Source organism: Saccopteryx bilineata, chromosome 3, assembly GCF_036850765.1.
Source record: "Saccopteryx bilineata isolate mSacBil1 chromosome 3, mSacBil1_pri_phased_curated, whole genome shotgun sequence".
Taxonomy (NCBI): Eukaryota; Metazoa; Chordata; class Mammalia; order Chiroptera; family Emballonuridae; genus Saccopteryx; species Saccopteryx bilineata.
The window spans coordinates 158,820,179-158,847,747 of NC_089492.1; the positions used below are offsets into that span (position 1 = coordinate 158,820,179).

Here is a 27,569-nt window from a genome sequence, read left to right on the forward strand (position 1 = left end):
TGAGGATCAAATTAGCAATTTAGAGAACAAGATAAACAAAAGCACAGAAGCAAAGCAGAAAAAGAAAAGAGGCTCAAAAAGTCTGTGGAAACTCTAAGAGAGCTCCATGACAACATGAGGAGAAATAACATCTGCATCATAATAGGGGTTCCTGAAGGAGAAGAGAAAGAAGAAGGAATAGAGAATCTGATTGAAGAAATCATAGCTGAAAAATTCTCTAAATTGATGAAGGAAAAAGTCATACAAGTTCAAGAAGCACAGAGAGTTCCATTAAGGATGAACCCAAAAAGGCCAACACCAAGACACATCATAATTAAAATACAAAAATTAAGAGATAAAAAAAGAATACTAAAAGCTGAAAGAAAAAAGCAGTCTATTTTACCTACAAAGGAGCCCCCATGAGGATAACAACTGACTTCTCAACAATAACATTAGAGGGCAGAAGAGATTGGCAAGAAATATTCAAAGTAATGCAAACCAAGAGCCTACAACTAAGACTTTTCTATCCAGCAAGGCTATCATTTAAAATTGAAGAAGAAATAAAAAGCTTCCCAGACCAAAAAAAAAAAAAAAAAACCCCTCAAGAAATTCATTACAACCAAACCAGTGCTGCAAGAAATGTTAAGAAGCCTGCTATAAACAGAATGAAGGGGGACATTAGATTCTAGTAAAAGAGCAATGTAGATTTAAAGAATAAAATGGCAATAAACAACTACATATCAATAATAACCTTAAATGTAAATGTATTACATGCTCTAATCAAAAGATGTAGGGTAGCTGTGTAGATAAGAAAACAGAACCCATACACATGCTGTCTATGAGAGACACACCTCAAAACAAAAGATATGGATAGACTGAAAATAAAGGGATGAAAAAAATATTTCATTCAAATGAAAATGAAAAAAAAAGCTGGGGTAGCAATACTTTTATCAGACAAAATAAACTTTAAAACAAAGGTTATAGTAAGGGATAAAGTATCACTACATAATGATAAAGAGAACAATCCAACAGAAAGATATAACCAAAATAAATATCTATCCACCTAATATAGGAGCACCTAAATACATAAAGCAGATTTTGATGGGTATAAAGGGGGAGAGCAACAGCAATACTATAATAGTAGGGGATTTTAATACCCCACTAATATCACTGAATAGATCCTCAAGAAAAAAATTAACAAAGAAACAGCAGACTTAAAGGGCACAGTAGATCAACTGGATTTAGTAGATATCTTCAGAACCTTTCACCCTAAAGCAGCAGAATATACATTCTTTTCAAGTGCTCACAGTACATTCTCTAGGATAGACCACATGCTAGGACATAAAACGAGTCTCAACAAATTTAAGAAGATTGAAATCGTACCAACCATCTTCTCAGATTGCAATGGCATGAAACTAGAAATCAACTACAGTAGAAAAACTGAAAAACACTCAAACACTTGGACAATAAATAGCATGTTATTAAATAATGAATGGGTTAACAATGAGATCAAGGAAGAAATCAAAAATTTCCTTGAAACCAATGAAAACGAACATACAACATCTCAAAATTTATGGGACACAGTAAAAGCAGTCCTGAGAGGGACTACAGGATACAAGCATACTGCAAGAAGCTAGAAAAAGGTCAAATAAACAATTTAACCTTGCATCTAAAAGAACTAGAAAAAGAACAGCTAGTAAAATCAAGAGGAAGTAGAAGGAAGGAAATAATAAAGATCAGAGCAGAAATAAATGACATAGAGGCTAAAAAAACAGTACAGAGGATCAATGAAACCAAGAGCCGAGAGCTGGTTCTTTGAAAAGGTAAACAAAATTGAAGAACCGTTAACCACACTCACCAAGAAAAAAAAAGAAAGGACTCAAATAAATAAAATTAGAAATGAGAGAGGAAAAGTAACAACTGATACAGCAGAAGTAGAGAGGATTGCAAGAAAATACTATAAAGAACTATATTTCATAAAATTAGACAACCTAGACAAAATGGACAAATTCCTTGAAACATATAATTTTTCAAAAATCAATATAGAAGAATCAGAAAACCTAAACAGGCCAATTTCATCAAATGAGATAGAAACAGTTATCAAAAAACTCCCAACAAACAAAAATCCTGAGCCAATGGCTCCACCAGAAAATTTTACCAGATATTCAAAGAAGAACTAACTCCTATCCTTCTCAAGGTATTTCAAAATCTTCAAGAGGAGGAAAGACTTCCAAACTCCTTTTATGAGGCAAGCATAATACCGATTCCAAAACCAGGTAAAGACACTACAAAGAAAGAAAAATATAGACCAATATCCCTGATGAATTTAGATGCTAAAATTCTCAACAAAATATTAGCAAACCGGATTCAGGAATACATGAAAAGAATCATACATCATTATCAGTTGGGATTTATTCTAGGGAGAAAAGGCTGATACAATATCTGCAAATAAATCAATGTGATTCAACAAATAAATTTAAAAAAAGGATAAAAATCACATGATAATATCAATAGATGCAGAAAAAGCATTTGATAAAATCCAGCACCCATTTTTGATCAAAATTCTCAGTAAAGTGGGAATACACGGATTATACCTCAACATGATAAAGGCCATCTATGACAAATCCAAAGCCAACATTATACTCAATGGGCAAAAATTAAAAGCAATCCCCTTAAGATCAGAAACAAGGCAGGGGTGCCCCCTTTCACCACTCTTATTCAACAGAGTTCTGGAAGTCCTAGCCATAGCAATCAGACAAGAAGAAGAAATAAAAGGCATCCAAACTGAAAAAGAAGAAGTAAAATTATCATTATTTGCTGATGATATGATACTGTACAGAGTAAACCCTAAAGTCTCAGTCAAAAAACTACTGGATCTGAGAAACGAATTCAGCAAGGCAGCAGGATATAAAATCAATAGTCAAAAATCAGTAGCATTTTTATACACCAACAATGGACTGTCTGAAAGAGAAATTAAGAAAACAATACCTTTCACTATTGCAACAACAACAAAAAAATAAAGTACCTAGGAGTAAATTTAACCAAAGAGGATAAAGACTTGTACTTGGAAAATTACAAAACATTGTTAAAGGAAATCAAGGAAGATACAAACAAATGGAAGCATATACTGTGTTCATGGACAAGAAGAATAAACATCATTAAAATGTCCATATTGCCCAAAGCAATTTATAAATTCAATGCAGTTCCTATTAAAATACTGATGACATACTTTAAAGATATAGATAAAATATTCCAAAAATTTATATGGAACCAGAAAAGAACATGAATAGCTTCAGCAATCCTGAAAAAGAAGAATAAAGTGGGGGTATCACACTTCCTGATATCAAGTTATACTACAAGGCCATCATACTCAAAACATCCTGGTACTGGCATAAGAACAGGCATATAGAATGATGGAACAGAACAGAGAACCCAGAAATAAACCCACACCTATATGGACAATTAATATTTGACAAAGGAGGTAAGAGCATACAATGGATTAGACAGTCTTTTTAACAAATGGTGTTGGAAAAATTGGACAGGTACTTACAAAAAAATGAAACTGGATCACCAACTTACACCATTCACAAAAGTAAACTCAAAATGGATAAAAGACTTAAATGTAAGTCATGGAACCAAAAACATTTTTGAAGAAAACATAGGCAGAAAACTGTCCGATATCTCTCATAGCAATATATAAAATATTTGCTGATTTATCTCCATGGGCAAGTGTAATAAAGGACAGGATAAACAAATGGGACTGTATTAAACTAAAAAGCTTTTACACAGCAAAAGACACCATTAACAAAATAAAAAGACAACCCACACAATGGGAGCATATATTCGCCAATACGTCTGATAAGGGGTTAATAACCAAAATATATAAAGAACTTTTTTTTTTTGTATTTTTCTGAAGCTGGAAACGGGGAGAGACAGACAGACTCCTGCATGCGCCCAACCGGGATCCACCCGGCACACCCACCAGGGGCGACGCTCTGCCCACCAGGGGGCGATGCTCTGCCCCTCCGGGACATCGCTCTGCCGCGACCAGAGCCACTCTAGTGCCTGGGGCAGAGGCCAAGGAGCCATCCCCAGCGCCCGGGCCATCTTTGTCCAATGGAGCCTTGGCTGCGGGAGGGGAAGAGAGAGACAGAGAGGAAGGGGGGGTGGAGAAGCAAATGGGCGCTTCTCCTATGTGCCCTGGCCGGGAATCGAACCCGGGTCCCCCACACGCCAGGCCGATGTTCTACCACTGAGCCAACCAGCCAGGGCCTATAAAGAACTTTTAAAACTCAACACTAGGAAGCTAAAAAGTCAAATCAAAAAATGGGCAAAAGAAATGAATAGACACTTCTCCAAAGAGGACATACAGATGGACAATAGGCATATGAAAAAATGTTCAATATCACTAATCAATAGAGAAATGCAAATTAAAACCACCATGAGATATCATCTCACACCTGTCAGAATGGCACTCATCAACAAAACAACCCATAATAAGTGCTTAAGAAGGTGCGGAGAAAAGGGAACTCTCCTGCACTGCTGGTGGGAATGCAGACTGGTGCAGCCACTGTGGAAAACACTATAAAGATTTGTCAAAATATTAAAAATGGAGCTGCCCTCTGACCCAGCTATTCCACTTTTAGGAATATATTCTACAAATACCAAATCACTGATTCAAAAGAAGAAAAGCACCCCCATGTTTATCGTGGCATTGTTTACAATAGCCAAGATGTGGAAACAGCCCAAGTGTCCATCAGTGGACAAGTGGATTAAAAAGTTGTGGTACATATACACAATGGAATACTATGGGGCCATGAGGAAGAGGGATATCTTACCTTTCACGACAACATAGATGGACCTGGACACTATTATGCTAAGTGAAATAAGCCAGGCAGAGAAAGAAAAATATCATATGACCTCACTCATTTGAGGAATCCAATGAACAATGTGAACTGAGCAACAGAACAGAGACAGAGGCAGGATCAAAGGGACCAGAGGGAAAGCGGTCAGAGGGAAAGTAGAAGAGAAAATGGGATCAGAGAAGGGAAAGAGATTAATGAAATTATATATACATAACAGCATTATAGAGAACAGCAAATTCTGGAGGAAAGGTGGGAAGACATTGGGTAGAGGAGGTATGGGGGATAGAGGGGGAATAAAAAAGTGGGGGAGATATATTCAGTGTGACACTTTAATCTATGTAAACACAAATTAAAATCATAAATAAAAAATATATATATTAAAAAAAACAAAAAAAGTATGTGGTGTTATGCCAGCAGTGGCCTCATACATCTCATGTTCACTATGTTTCTTGACTGCATCGTAATCTCATGTTGATTTGTACAGTAACAGGCTTACAGACGTGTAGCATGGAGCAATAGGCTATACCATATAGCCCGGGGGTCCCCAAACTATGGCCCACGGGCCGCATGCGGCCCCCTAAGGCCATTTATCCGGCCCCTGCCACACTTCTGGAAGGGGCACCTCTTTCATTGGTGGTCAGTGAGAGGAGCACATTGACCATCTCATTAGCCAAAAGCAGGCCCATAGTTCCCATTGAAATACTGGTCAGTTTGTTGATTTAAATTTACTTGTTCTTTATTTTAAATATTGTATTTGTTACCATTTTGTTTTTTTTACTTTAAAATAAGATATGTGTCGTGTGCATAGGGATTTGTTCGTAGTTTTCTTTGTAGTCTGGCCCTCCAACAGTCTGAGGGACAGTGAACTGGCCCCCTGTGTAAAAAGTTTGGGGGCCCCTGATATAGCCCATATGTATAGTAGGCTATACCAGTTAGGTTATATATTATATACTCTATCATGTTCTCACAATGAAAAAACCACCTAAAGATGCATTTCTCAGAATGTATTCTCATCATTAAGCAGTGCATGACTATCATTAAAGTGAAAAATCTGCTAGAGAGAGTCAAAGGCAGATTTGAACAGGCAGAAGAATGGATTAGCTAAGTGAACTAAGCCTGTCACAAAAAGACAAATACTATATGATTCCAATTATATTAGAGACTTAGAGTAGTCAATATCATAGAGACAGAAAATAGAATGTTGGTTGACAGGGCTGGGGAAGAGAGGGAAGAACAAGATGGTTTCAGTTCACAAGATGAAAGAGATTTGAAATGGATGGTGGTGATGGTTACACAACAAAATGAATGATTTTAATACCACTGAACTATATACTTAAAATTGTTAAAGATGGTAAATTCTGTTATGTGTATTATAATAAAAAATTGAAAAACTACATAAATTAGTTAAAATGTTGAATATTAAGCATAATATAATTAGATTATCAGTAATATATATTATGTAACCTTTGATTTGTATATTGCTCTAGGAAAAAAAAAGAATGTTAGCAATTATTAGTAATGCATATGGTAGACTGATAGATTTAGAATAGTGTTCTAGATGAGTTACAAATGGTATCTGGGATATCACATCTAGAGAGGGTCTTCTGACCTTAGGTTGTCTCTCTCTCACTCTTTCAGTTTCTCATTAAAGCCAAGACATAATCCACATGCTCATGTTTCTCTCTCTCTCTCATCTATCTTTTCTGGGTGTGCCTGTCTTTCTCTAGCATATCTATCTCTCTGTCTCTGTATACTTCTCTGTCTCTCTCAGACTTTAGCCTTCCCTTACATATCCAGGAGTGGATGGCCCAGTCTGGGAATGATTACTAATAATTATAAAGCACAGCTTTTTGGTCCAGACATAGCCATTTTCTAAGCAATTACTGGGCAAAATGCTCTGTGTTGGAATTGTTTGGTGGAGGACAGAGGCAGAGGACTCTGGAATGCTCCAACAGGTATACACTGAAAAACTTTGAGTCCTCTGATTAGAGTCATAAATGGTCCACTTGCCAAGTTTAGGGACTGGTCCAAGGAAGGAAGACACCAGTTGAATGAATGACCACACGCAAGAGCCCCCTATGCCCGATGCCTAGCTAAGGTAGGCTGGAGACAGTAATTACTCTTAGTATCATTACCCGCATCCTACACTGAGTTGCACAACTCTCCTCCAGTTGTTATGGGTATACCAGAGCCACCTTGACTGCCTTGTCTAGGATCCTCAGCCACCAGCATCTTTGTTTCCAAGTTCAACCTGCCTCCCTGCTCTGGGCCCCTGGCTTCTACACAGGATTGGAATATGATTGAGGGAAAAAAAATAAACTTTGTGTTGTCATTCTCTGCTTGGAATCAGGGCACAAGGTATTCACCTCTTAGAAGCTTCATTTCTGGTGTATAAAATGGGGGTCATAATCTTTGAGGGGTTTCTCAGCAGCAACATTCAAAATTTCAAAATTTTGAAATATTTATTCCAAAAATAAAACTTTGCCACACCTTTCTTCAACAAGATGAAGCTTCTGGTATCTGTAGCTCCCTCGCTGGCCACAGTGCAATTATATAAAATGTTTAGATTTTTTTCATTAATGTTCTCAATTCTCAATATTTTTGAAGCAAGCCACTTGCCTTCTGATGACCTGTAAGAAAGGAAAATAATTTAGCCATAGACTTTGTTCACTGCCAGCACATTATCCATTATCCATGAGAGAGGATTTCATATATGCAAAAACTCAGAGGCAGCAGCTCAGCTGATTCGTCATATTTTTCCTTTCAGGAGGGAAATCTTAAAGTGTGACCACAAGGAGCCGCTGCCCACTCTTCAGGAAGCATCAGGGTCAACAGACACAGCCCTTCTGAACTATCTGGGGAAGATGCTATGAACTACTTAGAATGAAATGATGCTGTTAAAAATACAAGAAAATAGCCTCTCTCTTATATATGTTTTCTATTCTCCTCTCCTTACTAAACAATGTTTCTTCCATAGTGAATTCTCTAACAAGTGCGATAAAGACCGCAAATTGTTCAGCATAGACAGATTCATATCAAGTTTGTCCATGCAATACTAAAGATTACTTTTATTTTGTTCAGCATTTAAAATAAATTTTAAAACATTTTTCTCAGATACCCCCCAGGAAGATGAGAAACGCTAATTCAGTTGTTCAGTGAGTATCAGAAAATGACTTGTGAGCACCCCAGCCACAAGTTTTCTTTCTCTTCTTAAAGGATTCCAGGTGTCCTGTAATTCAAAGCAAAAGCTCATGCCAACTCCTTCCTCTGCAGTGACAGGCTCTGATGGTACTGTGTTATTCTGCATTCACCTGAAATGCCTATAAGCAAGTGCCTCTAGTACCTAGGATATGGTACTACTGTAGCCTCCAACTATTCAAATACATTTAAGAAGATCATTCTGTATGGAAGCCATGAACGCAGGAATACCAAATAGCCAACTCACTGAAAAATCTGGAAGTAAGGCACACAAGGCCACTGGGAAACCAAAACAAGTGACATAAAAAAAGTTTATACACCCAACTATAAAAGAGATCTCCTCATTCTCTTAGCTTAGTTTAAGCTTCATTTTTAATAACCTTGGTACATTGGTCTTCAATCTCTCAAAAAAAATCAACAAGAGAGTACTAGAAAGGGAAAATGCAGAACTCCAGGGGAGTACAGGTGCTGAGAAGATACAATGGCAGAATGGCCACGCAATTCAGGGGAAGCAACATTCTGAGCACCAGTCACGTGCCTATAAACAAGTGTCAGCAAGAGGCGGCAGACAAGAGTCAGCAAGAACTAAGAACTGCCAGCATGAGGATAAAGAATATTTTCTTAAAGTGTAAAAAGCAGAAAGAAACCCCAACAGTGCAACTAAAGTGATACAGATCTTAAAATCACTATTCACTAGAACCTGAATGTATCAGCATGTTCATAATTACAGTAATGACCCAAAGTCACTCAGAAACATTTAAATGACCATAGACTTGGCATATTTTGTTTTAATAGGTCTGATCATTCCTTAATAGAAGAACATAGATTATTTAAGTATTAATAGAAGACATGTCATTTGGGGCATTTCGCCCTAATGCTACCTCCTAGATATTTATATAGAATCATTGTGCTGTTTGTTTTTTCTACTTACTCTTACCGTATTTCTAATTTTGTGAATGGATTCTGACAAGAAAATCTTACAGTGATAACTGCTCAATGTCAATCCAGGTGACTGGTAATTTAAATTAGTATTTGCTTGAGACAATCTCTGGAGACACTTCCATATTTCATAAAATTTCTCAGTACTCTTTTAATTACTTTAACAAAGAAAATCACTCTAAAGAATGCTCTAAAAAGAAGGTACAGACTATCTCTAAAGAACAAATGACTCTTCTGTGTGATTTTCAGGATTTCTCAATTTCTTATAATGAATGATTTTCAACAATGAGAAAAAAAGAAGTCATATGTGTAAGCACAAGATGTAGATTGGCCAGATAGAAAGAGACAGCCTCCCTTTGACCTTGCTTGCACCCAAGGTCCTACAGGAAAAGGTACTGATAAGTCACTTTGCAACTATAGACTCCCAGCTGCCCTCATAGTGACATGTGGGCAATATAGCTAGGGACACCGACTATACACAAGGGCCCAAATTAACTTCTACAGGTCATAGTCTGCTGACCTGGTCTTTACTATGGCACAGTAATAAAAATAAAGCACTGAACAGAATTTTCAAAATTCAAAAATTATAGCCTAGGTTACCATTCCTTAATAAAGATGCAGGTACAATCCACATCCCCATCAGACCCTGACTGACCAAAAGCTGCTTTTGCAAGATAACGCTAAAGAGTTCTTTGATTTAGATTTCAGCAATAAATTTCTGTATGATCATCAATACAGATTATGGGAATTATAATTATATAATATGTAAATTATAATTATAATCTGTACTTATCTCAAACATCCTATTAGCTATTCAGAAGTCTGAAGGTTTTTTTTATATTAGGAATGTATGATTCAATAACATTTACATATTATAATATATATTCAAATATTACATAACCATACTGAGTTCTTATTTCTTCTTCTTCATGTACATTAGAATACTCTTCATTTTCTTCCTGGAAGTTCCAATAAAGCTTATTCTTTTTATTCAACAAAGCAGAGCAGTTGAGCTGTACATCGTTTCCTAGATAAAAGTCGACAACCAATATTTTGATTGTAGAAACTCAGATTTCCCGGAGGTTTAACTTAATATAATCAATACATGTCACCCTAATATATAATGCTAATAAGTACTACATTTCAGAAATAAAATAGATGCTGTGTTTTTAAATATTAAAAATTTTATAAAGCAGAGAAAATAAGTATCAATTACAGGTCATCACCAAAATATAAATAAATTGGTTTCCCTTCAAATGTTTATGTTTTGGTAAATTATTAAAACATAGGTTGGCCAGTAGACTTTCTTTTCAACACACAATTCAGTAGGCAGTGTCAAACTAACACTTTCATTGCAATTTTTAGAAGAACAAAATGAATAAGTCACAAAAATTAAATTGTCAACTAAAAATTAAAGACATGAAAGTGCAGGAAAAATAAAGCAAAACAGTTGAATAGAAAGGCAGTCAGGAAAAAGCTTTGCCAGCTGAGCTGAGATAGCTAGCCATTTTACTTTCTGGGAGAATTTTCTGTGGTTTGAACAACACAGAGGACATCTCAAAAAGAAAACAGAGTCCTGTGGAGATTTTGACAGCCACAGGGCTGACAGGATAACTGTGAAGGACTTGGGCAGCAGAATAGACTGCTCAAAGGCTCAACAATTTCTCCTATAGTCTCCTGGTACTTAAGAGGTAAGTCCCACTGGAGGAAAAGACCTGCAACAAACACAGGAATGAAGTCTCCCTCCAGCTATCAGAGATGAAAGGCAGATTGAATCAAACATCACTTGCATTCTAGCTACCACCCAGCCCAGTTCCTAAATGGACTGAGATCATCAACCCCCACTATTTGCTTAAATTATTCAAATATGAATAATTTCTTCAGCATATTCTCACTGAGTTTTCTTATTTAAAAATGACCATAGAGAGAGACTATTAGAGAAAAGTCACAAATAGGGTGAATAGAACCCTAATCAACAAACCACAGGCAGTTCCAGACTGTTCATTTTAATCAGTTTAAAAATGGCAGTATCCAAACAATGACAAGCTTTTTCTGCTTTTGTAATGTTCATCACTAAATATGCAATGCACACACATTGATGTAAAATCAATCAGGTTTAGCTTTGAAAGACTCCACCCCCCCATTCATAAATGCAGAATATATGTATGTCAAAATATACCTAATTCTACTCCAACATGGTTGAGCTTTGGTCCAAGAACAACTGGAATTATATTACTGTGATCTAAAAGTAAAAAAAACAACAGTGTATTAGTACTACACTGAGCTTCTCTAAGACAAACACTTGTTATAACACAGTTATTCCACAGAATGAAGTCTAAAAGTCATCATTTTACATTTCTTTTAGACATATTTGCAATACATAGTGGTTGGAATGAATTTTTTTTTTCACTTTTCATTAACCTCAAAGCTCACACCACTGGAGAAAGCACATTGAATTTAGTTTTTCCTAAATTCAATTCTGTGGCTTCTGCTCACTGCAGCCAAAACCTGAGGAAGACTCTCATCTCAGGAGATAATCAACCTCGCAGGACTTAGAAGAAACAGAGTCACTGAGAAGTGCCTTTCCACCTGCCATTATTCCTTTCATATGTCCTCTCAACTACTGGGTACAACAAGATCATAACTCAGGTGAGGGAGGCAAGGCAATCACGCTCAGGGGCTGCTCTCCCATCAAAGGACCCTGGGAAGAGGGCCCCTTCAGTATTGTGCACTGGGTGTCTCATCTGAGTCCTGGCCCTGTTAGGGTGCCCACACCTTTAAGCTCAGCTCTTCTTTTTTCCCTCAGTGACTTCTGGCCCCGTCTGGAGGTACATAAATATTTTGCACCTCTATTCCCATCTAGTAACTCTTAGGAAGTAAATAACCCCCAGAGCCTGCTACTGAATGCTATAATACAGATTCGGGTGGCTAGTATTTGCAGAGCACAGAAAGAAGCTGTGGTACATAGCCTACTTCTTGTGGCTCCTGTTATTGGCACCAGCAACTTTCTCCATGACATAGACTTTCCCTGCTAGTACATCTGATATTTTGGGAGCATTTACAACTAATGTCCGGAGCAGCCTTCGTGGGACTTACAGGCTCTCAGCAAACAGAATGCCTGATCATGAGGAGTAAAATATAACTCAGGAGCTCTTCTGCAGCATGCACACTTACACTTGATCAGAAAGTGCAGTGCTACAGGGTGAAGAGTGGAGAAAAAAGTGGAGGAATATGTGGGCAAGATTGGAGGATGAAACTAAGACAGTGACAGCTCAGCAAGTTCAGGTTCCTCAGAGAGTCAGACTCACTGAGCAAGTCTGGAATTCACCTAGGCAGGCAAGGAGGGGCTGAAATGGCCCCAGAGAACTGCCTCTCAGGTCTGAAAGTATTGATGAATAGAAGTTGTTTCAAGGACAGAAAAGTAGGAGGTAAATTTGTGTACAGGGGGAAATTCTACTGATTATGTTCTTCTGGATCCATCTCTAAAACTTGAAGTTTATCATTGAGAACCCAAAGCAGCACCAGGTTCATATGTCTGGTGCAAAGTGAAGGGTACGGTTCTATTTAACGTAACAGAAAGAAGAAAACAACCTCAGTGTATGTCCCTGGCATGCCTAGTCTAACTATGAATCAAAATGGCACAGAGATTGTCAGCAGCAAGAGGAAACATCACCAAATCAGCCAGAGCAGGAGATGAAGAAAATAAGATGATAGGTGGGAGTCAAGAGAACCATGATTCAAGGCAATTGTACTTACCACAGGTTGCTATGAGGTCTACATTCATGACTGCCGGTGAACTATATAATAAAGACAACATAGAGCAGGTGGGAGCTTAGAGTCCCATTGTCTTCAGCATAGCTCATTATACCTCCTGATGATTGACTTCAATTCTAAGCTTTACATTTTAGAAGAATCATGGCAAACTTCATCAAATCCAAAGGAAAATGGCCACAATGGTTAAAACGCTATAGAATTCTTGTTGAATGAGGCACAGTTGAAAGAAGTGTTATTGGCTCAATAGTTCATTCAACAGACATGCAATGATGCCTACTAACGACCAAGAGCCAGGTAAATGTGGAAGATGCAAAATAAAGAAGGGACTCAGTTCAATCTCTCCTTTCCAGGAGCTTCTCAGTCTACTGGCAGAGACAGACACATGACCCAAATTCTGACAGCAATCAGAAATATGAACAAGAGGACATGAGAACATGGAGGACATTATAGACATTTGAGCTGAGTCCTAAAAAATACAGCTGGCATTCTCCAAAATGACAAAGTTAATAAGGTGGGCAGTTGAAGCAGAAAATAGAGTGTGCAGCGGGGGTGAAGGGCAGGCAGCCAGAGATGGTGATAACAATAGTGCTTTCACTGTCCCTGGCACCTTCTCAAAGTTCTACACACATTCACTTCCTCAGTCCTCAAAGCAGCCCTGTGAGGGAGGAACCTGCACTATTCCGTTTTACTGTGCTGAATCTGAGGCACAGATAGACAAGTAATTTAATTCACCCAAGGTCACAAGCTCACTGGGCTCTTGTATTATAAAGATGATTGAATTAAAGTATATCTGGCCTATAGTAAGTGCCCTTTTGATAATTAACATCTTTATTCCTTCCAGGGAGGAATAAGAGAGGAGCTGATGGGTGAACAGCAAAGCTAGATGGGGGTGTAAGTGTTGGTGGAGAAAGAGTCAAGGGACAAAAAATTTATATGAAATTAAAGATATATATATATATATATATATATATGAAAATAAACTGAAAATTTTAGTTTGTAATATATATATATATATATATATATATATATAGAGAGAGAGAGAGAGAGAGAATGTAAGATATTTGAGTTTCACAATTTAATTATAAGATTCCCAGGTTATGGGTTGTGACAGGCAGAATAATGCCCCCCCCCAGAAGTTGTTCACATCCTCATCTCTAGATCCTGTGAATATTATACCTCCCACAGCAAAAGGGACTTTGTCATGTGATTAAATTAAGGATTTTGAAATGAGGAAAGTATCCTGGATTACACAGGGGGGCCCAACACAATAACAAGGGTCCCCATAAAGAGGAAAGAAGATGGGTCAGAGTCAGAAAAGGAAATGTGATAATTGGAAGCAAAGGTTTCAGAGGGAGTTAAAGATGCTACACTGCTCGTTTTGAGAATGGAGAAAGTGGCCAAGGAATGCAGGTGGCCTCTGGAACATGGGAAAGGCAAGGAAACCCACTCTTCCTCCAGAATCTTCAGAAGGAACACAATCCTGCTGAAACCTTCACTTTAACCCAACAAATCCATTTCAGACTTCTAAGACCTTCAGAGCCATTAGATAACAAGTTTGTGTTGTTTGAAGACACTGAGTTTATGGTAATCTATCTATTAGCGCTGTATGGAGTATAGCTATGTCAATGGACAGTTAAAATGAAGAGGAGAAATGTCCAAGCAAAGAAGCTCACAGGAGTTTTGCTAGTCTATGGGAAAGAATGTTTAGGGTAGGGAGCCCACCAACCTCCAAATGCTCGAATGAGCTACCAGATTTAATCTGTGCAGTTATTGAGGAGAAGCTTCATGAAGGCATATTGGACTCAATGGGGAAAATATGACCCTCAACAATCAAATATTAAAATCTGGACTTGTGTGATTTGATGATCTCAATTGTAGTTCCCAACATGAGAGTCGTTGATCAGGTATTGGCTGTGCCATAAGAAGGGTGTCTTCACTCGGTGAGATTTAATTGAGTTACCTCTGAGGTCTCCATCACTCAAAAATCCAGGCTTTAGTTATTCCATTATATATAGTCTGGGTTTCTGATAAACCAGGTCAACAGCCATCATCCCCAAATGTTCAGCCCCTTCCACCAACACACCTGTGTTCCTTACATTCTCTTCTCAGAGCACCCTGTCCCCAGCATGTCCTCCTACCGTCTGCTGGTAATCTCTAAGACCCAGCTCAGGCAGAGTTCTCTACCTGTTTTTCCCCTGGGGTCCCTCCATGCCCTTAACACCTCACAGATGGTTCCAGGTTCACATAGAGCTGATCCTTGAATAACACAGGTGTGAACTGCATGGGCCTATTTATTTATATGCAGATTTTTCCAACATATACTATAAATGTATTTCCTCTTCCTTATATTTTTTCTTAATCACATTTTTTTCTAGTTGACTATATTCTAAGAACACAAAACATGATGCATGTAACATATAAAATATGTGTTAACTGACTATTTTATCAGTAAGGCTTCTTTTGAAGAGCTAGCTATTGGTAGTTAAATTTTGGGAAAACCAAAAGCCATGCCCAGATTTTTTACTGTGTGCGGGGATCAGCATATCTAACCCCTGTATGGTTCAGGGTCATCTGTACTATGATACCTCTATGTGACTTATTACCTCTTCTGACTATAATCAAATTCCTTGAAGAGAGTATATTGCTCACTTCATTTCATATTTCCCTGCTTCTTTTTTCTCCCAATCCTCAGGAGTTTATTAAATACAGACATCATCGATAAGTAGTTATTGAGTGACAGCATATATACTTCATAAAAAAGACCCCACAGTTATTCAAATACCAAATAAAAGAGTGGACTTATGAAAAAGACACCTTTATGAACTTTTAATTACTACCCCCCCCAATTTTTAAGCATTGTGAGTAATGCCAACGTGGTATCAACCCTTATTTTGAACTAATGATGTGGTTGGTCCCAATTCCAACTAAGTTGCCATGACTTCCTGTACTGCTTTAGAAAAAAAGAAAATATTGTTTTACTAAGGCACATTTACTTCCTCCCAATCCTAAAATTTCTCTTACCTTCAACTATTGTTATATTGAAGGTATCGGTAACATTAAATAGTTTTGCATGATGATAAAGGAAAAACATGCAGGTGTAATATCCCTGATCTTTAAACTCTGCATTCTTCTGTAATTGATTCTTATTGTACTCTATCATTTCACAGTTCTGTTTAAAAAAAAAGTTAAAATATTTTAAGCAAAAGCAGTATTGTATTACAATAATTCAAAAGTTTAAAGTTTAAGATATTTAGAGAAAGAGGGAAACTGAATGAAAACTAGCAGTTTTTGAGTCAATGTCCCAGAGATATGGCACTGTAATTCCTAGAATAATGAAATATAGTCCCATTACTGTTATTATAATTATCAGTATTAATGCACAGTGGGAAGTGGAATACAGGGAACACTGTAGCAACTTTCATCATGTTCTCTTAAACTCTCTTTTACAGAGAGAAGGAGGGGGAGAGGAAGAATGAAAAAGAGGCGGAGAGCAAGGGAGAGAGGGAGAGGAAAAAAAGACGGAGTGGGAGGGGGAGGGGGATAAAAAGAAGAACATACTATAAAAATATCCCTGCTTGGGTCAAACCTGGCACACAATTCTATTTCTTAACACTTTCAGTCTCATGCTATCCTGGGGGTGGGCAATGGGTGTAGGCGCAGTTACTCAGAGAACTGAGTACTCAGCAGACTACCCATCCTTTTGACGTTCTGCTGCCAGAAGACAGTGGACTGATTAGAAGTACATCAAGAATATTCAGGTCTATAGAATATATTCACATACCTCTATCACGCGTTCCATCTATGTCACAGGAATGAATAACAACCAAAAACCCACCTTCTTCAATACAGCCGCCAGTCACCCAGTGATAGGTTATGAAGCAATATAAGAACTGGATGGGGAAAATGGAACCTACACTGCTAAACCTGACCATGTGCCACTGTTTCTGCAAACACCAAACAAGGAGACTTACTGCTCACAGGCTTTAGACCTCTCTGAAAGCTGCCAGAGTGTCTGGCCGCTGTAGCTGGGCCTGAGGGTGCCTAGGATAGGCTGGGGAAGCACCCACAATGTATACCTCACATCAGAGAACTGTTTCTGTGTACAACAAACTTATATAAACCCAGACTGACTTCTATCCAACCCATACAAAAATATCAAAGATTCTTCATTTTTTTTCTCCCATCTGTTATTTACTGATTAGCTTCCTTGTTCCCCTCTCCTCAGTCAGGTCATGATCTGTAAACAGACTGTGAATACTCAACCATGAAGTCAACTTCTCTAGCTAAAACCATCCTCAATCATCTATTCTCTAAATTTAACTATCTGCATGTTGGGATTTCTTAGAACCTGGTGCACTGAACCTCAAATTTATATGTGCAGTCAAATGTGCACATTCGATAGAAAATGGAGTCAGGTAAACTGGGGACTGACTCTGAAATTTAGAAAACATTTTGCATAAGAGCTGTCTTTGAAAAATAACAAGTGAACAGTGTGTAAGCAAAAGGAACAAACAGAAATTTCCAGGAAATCAGAGTTTCATCTTTCCCAAGGCCTTCTGGCCAGACCATCCTCTCTCACTGTTATTCAAGGTTTCCATGACTGAGGCATGTTTTTAAGTTTGTTCTTCTATAGAAAGAATATAATTGTGTTTTATGTGTACATGTATATTACTTACATATGTGTGTATATTTGTATACATGTGAGTGCATATATGCATGTTTATATATAATATACTCATAATTACATATGTAAATCTGTATACATAATCACACTGAGGGCAACTGTGCTGTGTGAGGTCACACAGCTTATGATGTAAAAACAAAAAAATGCTCCATAGTCACCAGACCCTCATTTTGGAATTTTGTTTTTTCTACCAAGAAAAATATTTTAAAATGTTACCTTATACACTGACGTTCTGTTGATCAGTTTTCGATAGTAAATATGTTCACAGGAGACCTGCAAACGTTTTTTAACTTCTACAGACTTATTCTTAACTCGTTTTTCAGCAAAACATCTATCTTTACTTCTTCTGATGACATGTAATTCCCATTCATGAGTATAATTTCTATGAAATAAAGGTTTAAAGATATAATTAGTACAGAGACTATAAATAGCACCCTTAAGTAACTGATCCAGTGACATTATTTTTTTTTTATTTCTGTATAAAGAGACTCATATATTGCTCTTTAAATACTGTTCTGCCTCTTTTTTGGTTCACTATAGCAAGAAATTTAACTGTCATAGGATAGGGGTAGAAGTTGATGAAAGAGAAAAACCTGAACAGTCCTCATTTCTCTCTCTCTCTAAACACACACACACACACACACACACACACACACACACAACTTACTGCAGACCATAATCATGAATTTCAGGACAGAAATGTTTAAAACTTCAATGATTTTGATGATAAACAAGTCTAGAGTTTCTTAACCCAAGACAGGAGAGAGGCGATGGTTTCATGAGGTCTGTAAACACACTTTTGAATTTGTTTTCCGAATGTCTGTTTTTCTTAGTTTATTCTGATTTTTTACTCTTATTGTTAGTTGCCGTCAGCATATCCTATTACATGATGTGCCTCACTGAGCAAAAGTTAGTTTAAATCTATATTATTGTTATTGTTTCTTCTAATCAGAAATTAGAAATCTAAAAGAAAAAATATATAAATATCGTTTTTTTAAAAATCTTTAAAAAATTGTTTGTAGTCTGATGTTTACTTAAACTGCATATGTGATATATAATTCCTATACTGAACACAACAGACACCTATTGTAAACTTGTCCTGTGTGTCTGAGAAATTTGTATCCATTGTATGCTCTTCTAGTTCCTCTTTAAGTCTACAATTAGATGTAAAAAGACTAGTCAGTTCCAGGTATTATACCATGTATGAGCAATAGAGATGACTATTTTTCTTATATTTGATGAGAAAGCCTTATTTCAAGTTAAGTTAAATAACTCTCCTAAGTCACATGCCTGGTAAGCAATAGGGCCAGGATGCACACTCAAATCTCTATGGCCCTAAAGCTGGGAGTGCTTTGCACAATGCTATGTTATCATAATAGATTTAAATCTGGCTCTTTCCCTTGGATATGAATTTATATAAGAATAGCTGGGGCTGGGGACAGAAGGAATGAATCTTGGCAGACATCCTAGAGTTAAAGGCAGTGGGTCAGTGGCCATGGAACAGCATGAAGCTACTGGGTCCTTGGAAAAGATACAGAATTCCATTGGTGGCAGCCTCTTCTCAAGTGTGTCTGTAATGGTCCCCTAACTTTGGCCTTGCTGTACTGAACAGAGATGTATTTCTGGATCTCTCTGTCAAGTTGTTTACAAGGAATGAGGTGTATGCATGTTCCCACCTCATCAGGTCATATTGTTTTCTACCTCTGCAATCCTCCACTTCTAACAATCAACTAATACTAATAGTGAAATACCTCCAGGTCCAAGGCACTGCACCAGAATGCTGAAACCATGTGCTATGTGAAGTTCAGAGGCTGGTGTAAAGCTAAGGACAACAGACCTAAAGTTGGACCATCCACACTCCCATCAGGGCCAATCATCTTGGTTGTAAGAACCACTCCTGGCGACACACAGAAGGGATTTAAGAAAGTCTAACCCATTCTCCTGAGACCTTTGACTAAGCCAACCTGGCTGCTTGTCAGCCTAAGAAACTGATAAGACTCTGTAGATGCTTTTCTATCTCTATTTCTTTGCTTCTATCATCAAAAACTTTCTTCTGTGTCCCCTCTCTTCTTAGTGGATTACCTCCTTAAATTGATCTGACAATATGACTTTTACTGCAGAATTATAGTATTAGTCTCCAAAGGTATTTAATCATTAGCAATAGAGTTCTGAACAATGAAAGGACTACAGGTCATTCTAGAAGCAGGGTCTGGTCATTGGCAAATTCCACACAAAACCACAAATAAGCCTCACGCACACTTCTGTGGCAAGCACAACATACTGTTCACAAGTTGTACTATATTTTATTTTCTTTTGTTTTGTTTTGTTTTTGTATTTTTCTGAAGCTGGAAACGGAGAGAGACAGTCAGACAGACTCCCGCATGTGCCCGACTGGGATCCACCTGGCACGCCCACCAGGGGCGACGCTCTGCCCACCAGGGAGCGATGCTCTACCCCTCCGGGGCATCGCTCTGCCATGACCAGAGCCACTCTAGCGCCTGGGGCAGAGGCCAAGGAGCCATTCCCAGCACCCGGGCCATCTTTGCTCCAATGGAGCCTTGGCTGCGGAAGGGGAAGAGAGAGACAGAGAGGAAGGAGTGGGGCGTGGAGAAGCAAATGGGCGCTTCTCCTATGTGCCCTGGCAGGGAATCGAACCCGGGTCCCCCGCATGCCAGGCTGATGCTCTACCACTGAGCCAACTGGCCAGGGCCAAGTTGTACTATATTTTAAAAAGTCTCTGTCATCAAGGTTTCCAACTGTCCAAAAGACCTGCTCCCATGTAGGCTGCCATTTATTTTCAAAAAAAATATTCAAGGCTGCTCTTTTCACCATCACTTTAGTCTCATCTGACTCATCAGCCTCCAATACCCTTCAGAGTTTATCATCACAGCCTCTGTGAGCCACCTTGGTTTCCCATCTTCTCCTAGCCTTTTCTTTGTCCCTTCATGCCTCTTTGACCTCCTACCTGTATCTGGTGTCTTCGCTTTTCTTCCAAATGCAGGCTATCTATGTGATCTACCTTCCATACTAAAGACAACCAATGCCCTATGTCCCTGTTTGTCTGCAAGTGACATTGATAGATGACTGGCTCTTTCCCTTGGTTTGCTCTTTCTGCCATGTCCAGAATACTTTGTTCATGTAAAGCAGTAGTAGTCAACCTGGTCCTTACCGCCCACTAGTGGGTGTTCCAGCTTACATGGTGGGTGGTAGCAGAACAACCAAAGTACAAATAAAAAGATAGATTTAACTATAGTAAATTGTTTTATAAACATTTATTTTGCCAAACTTAGCAAAAATCCAACATAAAGTATTTGGTAAGTAATTATTATTATATGCTTTAACTTGCTGTAACTCTGCTTTATAAATTTTATAAAGTAAAGTTACTTTCCTACTTTATAAATCTCTATTACTGTGGAACCAGTGGGTTGTTAGAAAATTTTACTACTGACAGAGATACAAAAGTGGGTGGTAAGTATAAAAAGGTTGACTACCCCTGATTTAAAGGATGTCTTTATTTAATCAGGATTCAGAAGTTCATTTTCTCTATCCCAATTGAGAATATTCATTACTTTACTGTAAAAAGACTCAGTCATGATCCATTTCTAGAATTATCTCTTCTGAAAGGCCACATAAAATTCATAGACTAAAAAAAGAGTTCTTGAAATTTTTTTCTGACTCTTGGGGGTTCCTATATATGAAAACAAACCAAAATGACCTCATTTTCTGTAAAACCACAGGACTGATATTAAGGTTTCACTGTGATAATAAGGTTATTCCACTGGGATGAGAAGGTTTTACTCACTCTGCTTTCAAAAGTAATGTTGATAAGAATCAGAACTCACTCCAGAGGTTGCTCAAAAAAAGAAATCTGCTGATTGGCACCATCACCATTCCCTTGGCCCTGAGCTATTTGCTCTACAAGTCGGTTTCAAAGCTTAATAAAATACATGCTTCACAGATACGTAAATGCATAGATAACATTACTGAAGTACCAGATCAATACTGTCATCCATGTTCTCTCTAACAGTTCATCACATAGAAAATTCCTTCTCCAAGTTACTCCTTCCCCATCTCATCAAATAAAGTATAAGGAGAACCACATTCAATAATAATCATTGACACACCCTGTTGGTTGCTCTCTTTTTACAAAACTATAATTCTGATTCGGGGCACCTGGCAGTCTCAGATTGTCACGAGAAGACTCTACCAAGTCCCTTCAGTGCTCCTCTCGCTTACTGGCCTCAGTTACAGCTCTGTAATTGGATAGCACATATACACACAAATCCTTCACTAGCACTGCCATCTGGCTCTCAACAAACACTTGACAACGAGACTAGATTGTATCTACACCAATTCCAACCTCACTGCCCAGCCCTAGAATACCACCCAGGAAACTGACACTGCCCTTACCCCGCACTACTACATGTTCATAACATCATGAAGCCCTAGTCGTTTATTTACTTGACCAGAAGCTCTAGACAACAGGAATAGCTGAATTTTAGAATGAATTCCATTCCATCTTCACTTATCTTGGTCAAGAATCCTCTAAAAGTAAATCATTTTAAAGTAATCTCCTTTCATTGTTTTCATTTCATTAAGATCACTAAGAACATAAACACAGGGAACCCTGGACAGTTGGCTCAGTGGTAGAGCATCAGCCCAGCGTGTGAATGTCTTGGGTTCAATTCCCGGTCAAGGCACACAGGAGAAACAACCATCTGCTTCTCCACCCTTCCCCTTCCCTTTCTCTCTCTCTCTCTCTCTCTCTCTCTCTCTCTCTCTCTCTCTCTCTCTCTCCCTTCTCCTCTCATAACCATGGCTCAAATGGTTTGAGCAAGTTGGCCCCTGGTGTTGAGGATAGCTCTGTAGCCTCACTTTAGGTGCTAAAAATAACTCAGTTGCCAAGCAACAGAGCAGTGGTCCCACATGGGCAGAGCAGCGCTTGGTAGGGGCCTTGCTGGGTGAATCCCAGTCAGAGTGTATGCAGAGGTCTGTCTCTGCCTCCCCACTACTTACTGAATAAGAAATAAAAAGTAAATAAATAAAACTATAAACATGGGCACAACATTTAATTTTTCAATAATGAAGTATTTATTTCATGTTGTAGGAAGAGTAGGAGAGACAAAATGAATGGATTATCTGACCTTTCAGATTACTAAATATTTAATTTGCTGAACAAAGTCTTTGGGTGCTATGAAACATACTAACACAAACAGAAACCATACTTACCCCATTTGCAAAAAGTAAAATCCATTGTCTTCCAATTCAACTGGCCAAAACTCCAAAACATAATCATGCAAAGTAACTCTTGGTGAACTTGAGCTTAGCTCAACACGTTCATGTGGCTTGTTGCCTTTGTACCATTTTATGGTGGTTGACTCATTCTCATGTTCAGATGGAAATAAGCAATATTTCAAATAGAAAGGTTCTCCTTCAACAGCAGTGATATTATAACGTAGAGTACAATGTCCTTCAAATGAATCTTCAAAATAAATAGATAGATGATAGATAGATAGATAGATAGATAGATGATAGATAGATAGATAGATAGATAGATAGATAGATAGATAGATAGATAGATAGATGATAGATAGAAAAAAATTAAACACAGAGTGACACAGGTAATTTTCCAGCACTAATGTACTTTAAGAACATAAGTGAGGACAAAGCTTCTAACAACTTCTCCCAAACAGGAAAGCCTCAGATGTTAACCTACCATATCTAGAAGAGAGATAAATGTAATCTTTTTTTCCTATTGATTTGAGAGACTGGGAGAGAGGAAAAGAGGGAAAGGAAGAGAGAGAGAAAGAAACATCAACTTATTGTTCCATTTAGTTGTACACTCATTGACTGTTTCTCATATATGCCCTCACCAGGGACTGAACCCACGACCTCAGCATGCAGGGACAACACTCTATCCACTGAGCCACCCAAACAGGGCTCAGTGTAATCTTTTAAAATATAATGTTACACATGGCAACTTCCTCATAAGGCAAACCACAAATGCCACAGTGTTGCCACATCTTCCTGAAAACATTCCTAGCTGAGGATCTCCATGGAAAAAAAACCCCAGAAACCTGGAGAGTTCAAAGTCTGTCATTGTCATTATCAGAAATTTCACCTATCTTGCACTTTACCAGTTTATCTAGCCCATCTACTCCCCAGGTAAGTGTGGAAGTGGTTAATCCTTTGAGTAGTGTGAAAGTTCATGTATGTCCCCTGCCTCCTGCTCATCCAGATAACAAAAACCTTTATTTTAAAATGTGTAAGGTAACATTAGAAAAAAAAAAGACAAATGTATGTTCTTCTTGTTTCCATAAATTGGTTATCAAACAAACATGATTTTAAGTTAATAAAACTGTAATTGGAACTAATTTCATTTTTGAAAAAAAATTCATTTCCGGGGTTCAGCGAGCATGAAAAAAACTCACTACTCAAAGAATTCAAGATGCTTATATGTTTGTTAGAGTGAATGTAAATTCATTATCTCTCTAGTTTACCCTGTGTCTAATCAAGAATTGATTAATATAATATCACTCCAAATCTGGTTATCTGCCATACCTCCAACTTGAGTCCCCTGCCTCTCTCAATTAACCCAGAGACTCTGGATTTGAAAATGTATCTGATTCCTTCAGTTCCACAGGGTCATCATTTCCCTCCTTTTGGACTTCTGATAGTTCAGTCAGCAAAAATAAATGGCCCTTTCCCATATTCTGTTCTTGGGTGGCTCCAGGATGCCCTTTAACCTCATTTTGAGAATGAGAATCTTTAAATTGAGTAGAACATTTTCCTGAGGGCATGACAAAAAATGTTTTTTCTGTTTTTAGTTTAGGGTTTATTTCTCAAAGCAACAGTTGGGTTTTAACTCACTGTTGTTAACCACAATGCCACAATGTAAAGAGGAAGTGGCACAAACGGTAGGAAATCCTTTCAAAACATGAATATCAAAGCTGCCTCAAAGAACAAGATGAATCTTGTGTGTAGTGCTTGTTATAGAATCTCTGTTCTACATTTCAATACTTCAACATATAAGATGTAGTACACATGTAAACAGGGGTGTTAGTTTTAATTAACACCCAAGAGGATGGCAGGCTACTAACAGTTTAATTTTGTCTTGTTTTAAAGATGCAGATATACATTTAATAAAGAGCGCAAATCATAGGATGAGTGCTGTTCGTGCCTGGATTCTGTGGTGTATCATTATGTCTATGACAGGCATCCATGTGGCTGCATGCACAGTGATTTGTTCTATTTTTATAGCTATAGCATATCCAATTGTGTTAGCATGATAATTTATCCATTCCATTGGTCCTGAACATTTGGGTTAGTCCCTGGGTTTAGCCAATCCTTAAAAAGCTTCTATAAACACCCATCCTGTGTTTTTGATAGATATATATGTGACTCATTTCTCTTTGGAGGTAGTTATTTTTTGAAGAAACTTAACCTGGAATACATACTCTCCAGCTATGGATGGTTTTCAGTTGTAAATTCTCATTCCCCAGACAGCTAACAGCAGCATATATAGACTATTATGTTTAAACCTACAGATTTTGTTGATTAAAAAAATGGTTTTTATTGGAGAAATAAGTAGAGCTCAAAGTGCATGGACTCTTCAGAAGAAACACTTCCAAAAATTATCTTGAGATTGAGTAATAATGGAATGTCATCATCTAACTTCAACTAGGTTAAATGAATTCTACATATAGATACTGTCATGTCTGCCTGGAATGAAGCATCCATGGAAGATGTTCTTCAAATACCTAAAGGACAGAGAGCTGAGACCTTCACAACCTAACAAAGCAGGTTGTATGGCTGTTTCGGAACCTGAAACACATTTTTTAAAATTAATTTATTGTGTTTACATAGATTCTAGTGTCACCCCAAATACATCCTCCCCTACCCCATGTTCCCCAGTACATCCCCCCATCCCTCTCCCCATAATGCCCTCCCCCCTTCCCTCTGGGATTTGCTTTTCTGCTCTCATCCCATCCTATTAGCCTATCATCCCCTTTCCCTCTGTCTGCTTTTCTTCTGGATCCTGTGATCCCACCTCTGTCTCTATTCCGCTCATCAGTTCTTATTGTTCGTCAGATTCCTCAGATGAGTGAGATCATATGATATTTTTTTCTTTGCCTGGCTTATTTCACTTAACATAATAGTTTCCAGTTCCATCCTTGTTGTCGCAAAAAATAATATTTCCTTCTTTTTCATGGCCCCATACAATTCCATTGTGTATATGTACCACTGCTTTTTAATCCACTAGTCAACTGACGGGCACTTGGGCTGTTTCCAGATCTTGGCTATTGTAAACAATGCTGCCATATACATAGGGGTGCATTTCTTCTTTTGACTCATTGATGTGGTGTTCTTGGGATATATTCATAAAAGTGGGATGGCAATGGTTGGGTCAAAAGGCAGTTCGATTTTTAATTTTTTGAGGAATCTCCATACTGTTTTCCACAGTGGCTGCACCAGTCTGCATTCCCACCAGCAGTGCAGGAGGGTACCCTTTTTGCCACATCTTCGCCAGCACTTATTCTGTGTTGTTTTGTTGATGAGCGCCATTCTGGCTGGTGTGAGGTGATATCTCATTTTGGTTTTAATTTGCATTTCTCTAATGACTAGTGATGTTGAACATTTTTTCATATGCCTATTGGCCATCTGTATGTCCTCTTTGGAGAAGTGTCTATTCATTTCTTTTGCCCATTTTTTGATTGGACTGTTTATCTTCCTGGTGTTGAGCTTTATAAGTTCTTTATAAATTTTGGTTATTAACCTCTTATAAGACGTATTGTTGAATATGTTCTCCCAATGTGTGATTTGCCTTTTTATTTTGTTCATATTGTCTTTAGCTGTGCAGAAGCTTTTTAGTTTGATATAGTCTCATTTGTTCATCCTGTCTTTTATTTCCCTTGCATGTGGAGATACATCAGCAAATTTATTGCTGCGAGTGATGTCTGAGAGCTTACTGCCTATGTTTTCCTCTAGGATGCTTATGGTTTCATGACTTACATTTAAGTCTTTTATCCATTTTGAGTTAATTTTTGTGAATGGTGTTAGCTGGAGGTCTAGTTTCATTTTTTGGCAGGTAGCTGTCCAATTTTCCCAACATCATTTGTTAAAGCGACTGCCTTTACTCCATTGTATGCTGTTACCACCCTTGTCAAATATCAATTGTTCATAAAGGTGCAGGTTTATTTCTGGGTTCTCTGTTCTGTTCCATTGATTTCTATGCCCGTTCTTATGCCAGTACAAAGCTGTTTTGAGTACAATGGCCTTATAGTATAACTTGACTCCTGGAAGTTTGATACCACCCACTTTATTCTTCTTTTTCAAGATTGCTGAGGCTAATCATGTTCTTTTTTGGTTCCATATAAATTTTTGGAATATTTGTTCTATATCTTTGAAGTATGTCCTTAGTATTTTAATAGGAATTGCATTGAATTTATAAGTTGCTTTGGGTAATAAAGACATTTTAATGATGTTTATTCTTCCCAGCCATGAATACGGTATATGCTTTCACTTGTTTGTACCTTCCTTGATTTCTTTTATCAATGTTTTATAATTTTCCAAGTAAAAGTCTTTAATTTCCTTTGTTAAATTTACTCCTAAGTATTTTACTTTTTTGTTGCAATAGTGAAGGGGATTGTTTTCTTAATTTCCTTTCAGGCAGATCATTCTTGGTGTACAAAAAAGCCTCTGATTTCTGAGTATTAATTTTCTATCCTGCCACCTTGCTAAATTCCTTTATCAGGTCCAGTAGTATTTTTACTGCAACTTTAGGGTTTTCTATGTACAATATCATATCATCAGCTAACAATGATAGTTTTACTTCTTCTTTTCCAATTTGGATGTTTTTATTTCTTCTTCTTGTCTGATTGCTGTGGCTAGGACTTCCAGAATTATATTGAATAAGAGTGGTGAAAGGGGGCACTCCTGCCTTGTTCCTGATCTTAAGGGGATTGCTTTTCATCTTTGCCCATTGAGTATGATGTTGACTGTGGGTCTGTCATAGATGACCTTTATCATGTTGAGGTTGGTTCCCTGTATTCCCACTTGGCTGAGAGTTTTGATCATAAATGGGTGCTGGATTTTATCAAATGCTTTTTCTGCATCTATTGATATCATGT

At 37.8% G+C, this 27,569-nt stretch overlaps 1 protein-coding gene across 2 annotated transcripts in view; it reads right to left on the reverse strand.

Annotated features, from left to right (window-relative positions):
* Nucleotides 1-27,569, reverse strand: part of IL18R1 (interleukin 18 receptor 1) — a 52,261-nt gene that overhangs the window by 9,772 nt on the left and 14,920 nt on the right. For both annotated transcript variants that reach the window (XM_066264867.1, XM_066264869.1), the window contains exons 3-8: nucleotides 22,669-22,921; nucleotides 17,656-17,821; nucleotides 15,777-15,924; nucleotides 11,161-11,223; nucleotides 9,888-10,008; nucleotides 7,335-7,474 (exon numbers count right to left, since the gene is read on the reverse strand). In XM_066264867.1, the coding sequence (XP_066120964.1) occupies nucleotides 7,335-7,474; nucleotides 9,888-10,008; nucleotides 11,161-11,223; nucleotides 15,777-15,924; nucleotides 17,656-17,821; nucleotides 22,669-22,921 (891 nt within the window). The remainder of the gene's footprint in view (nucleotides 1-7,334; nucleotides 7,475-9,887; nucleotides 10,009-11,160; nucleotides 11,224-15,776; nucleotides 15,925-17,655; nucleotides 17,822-22,668; nucleotides 22,922-27,569) is intronic.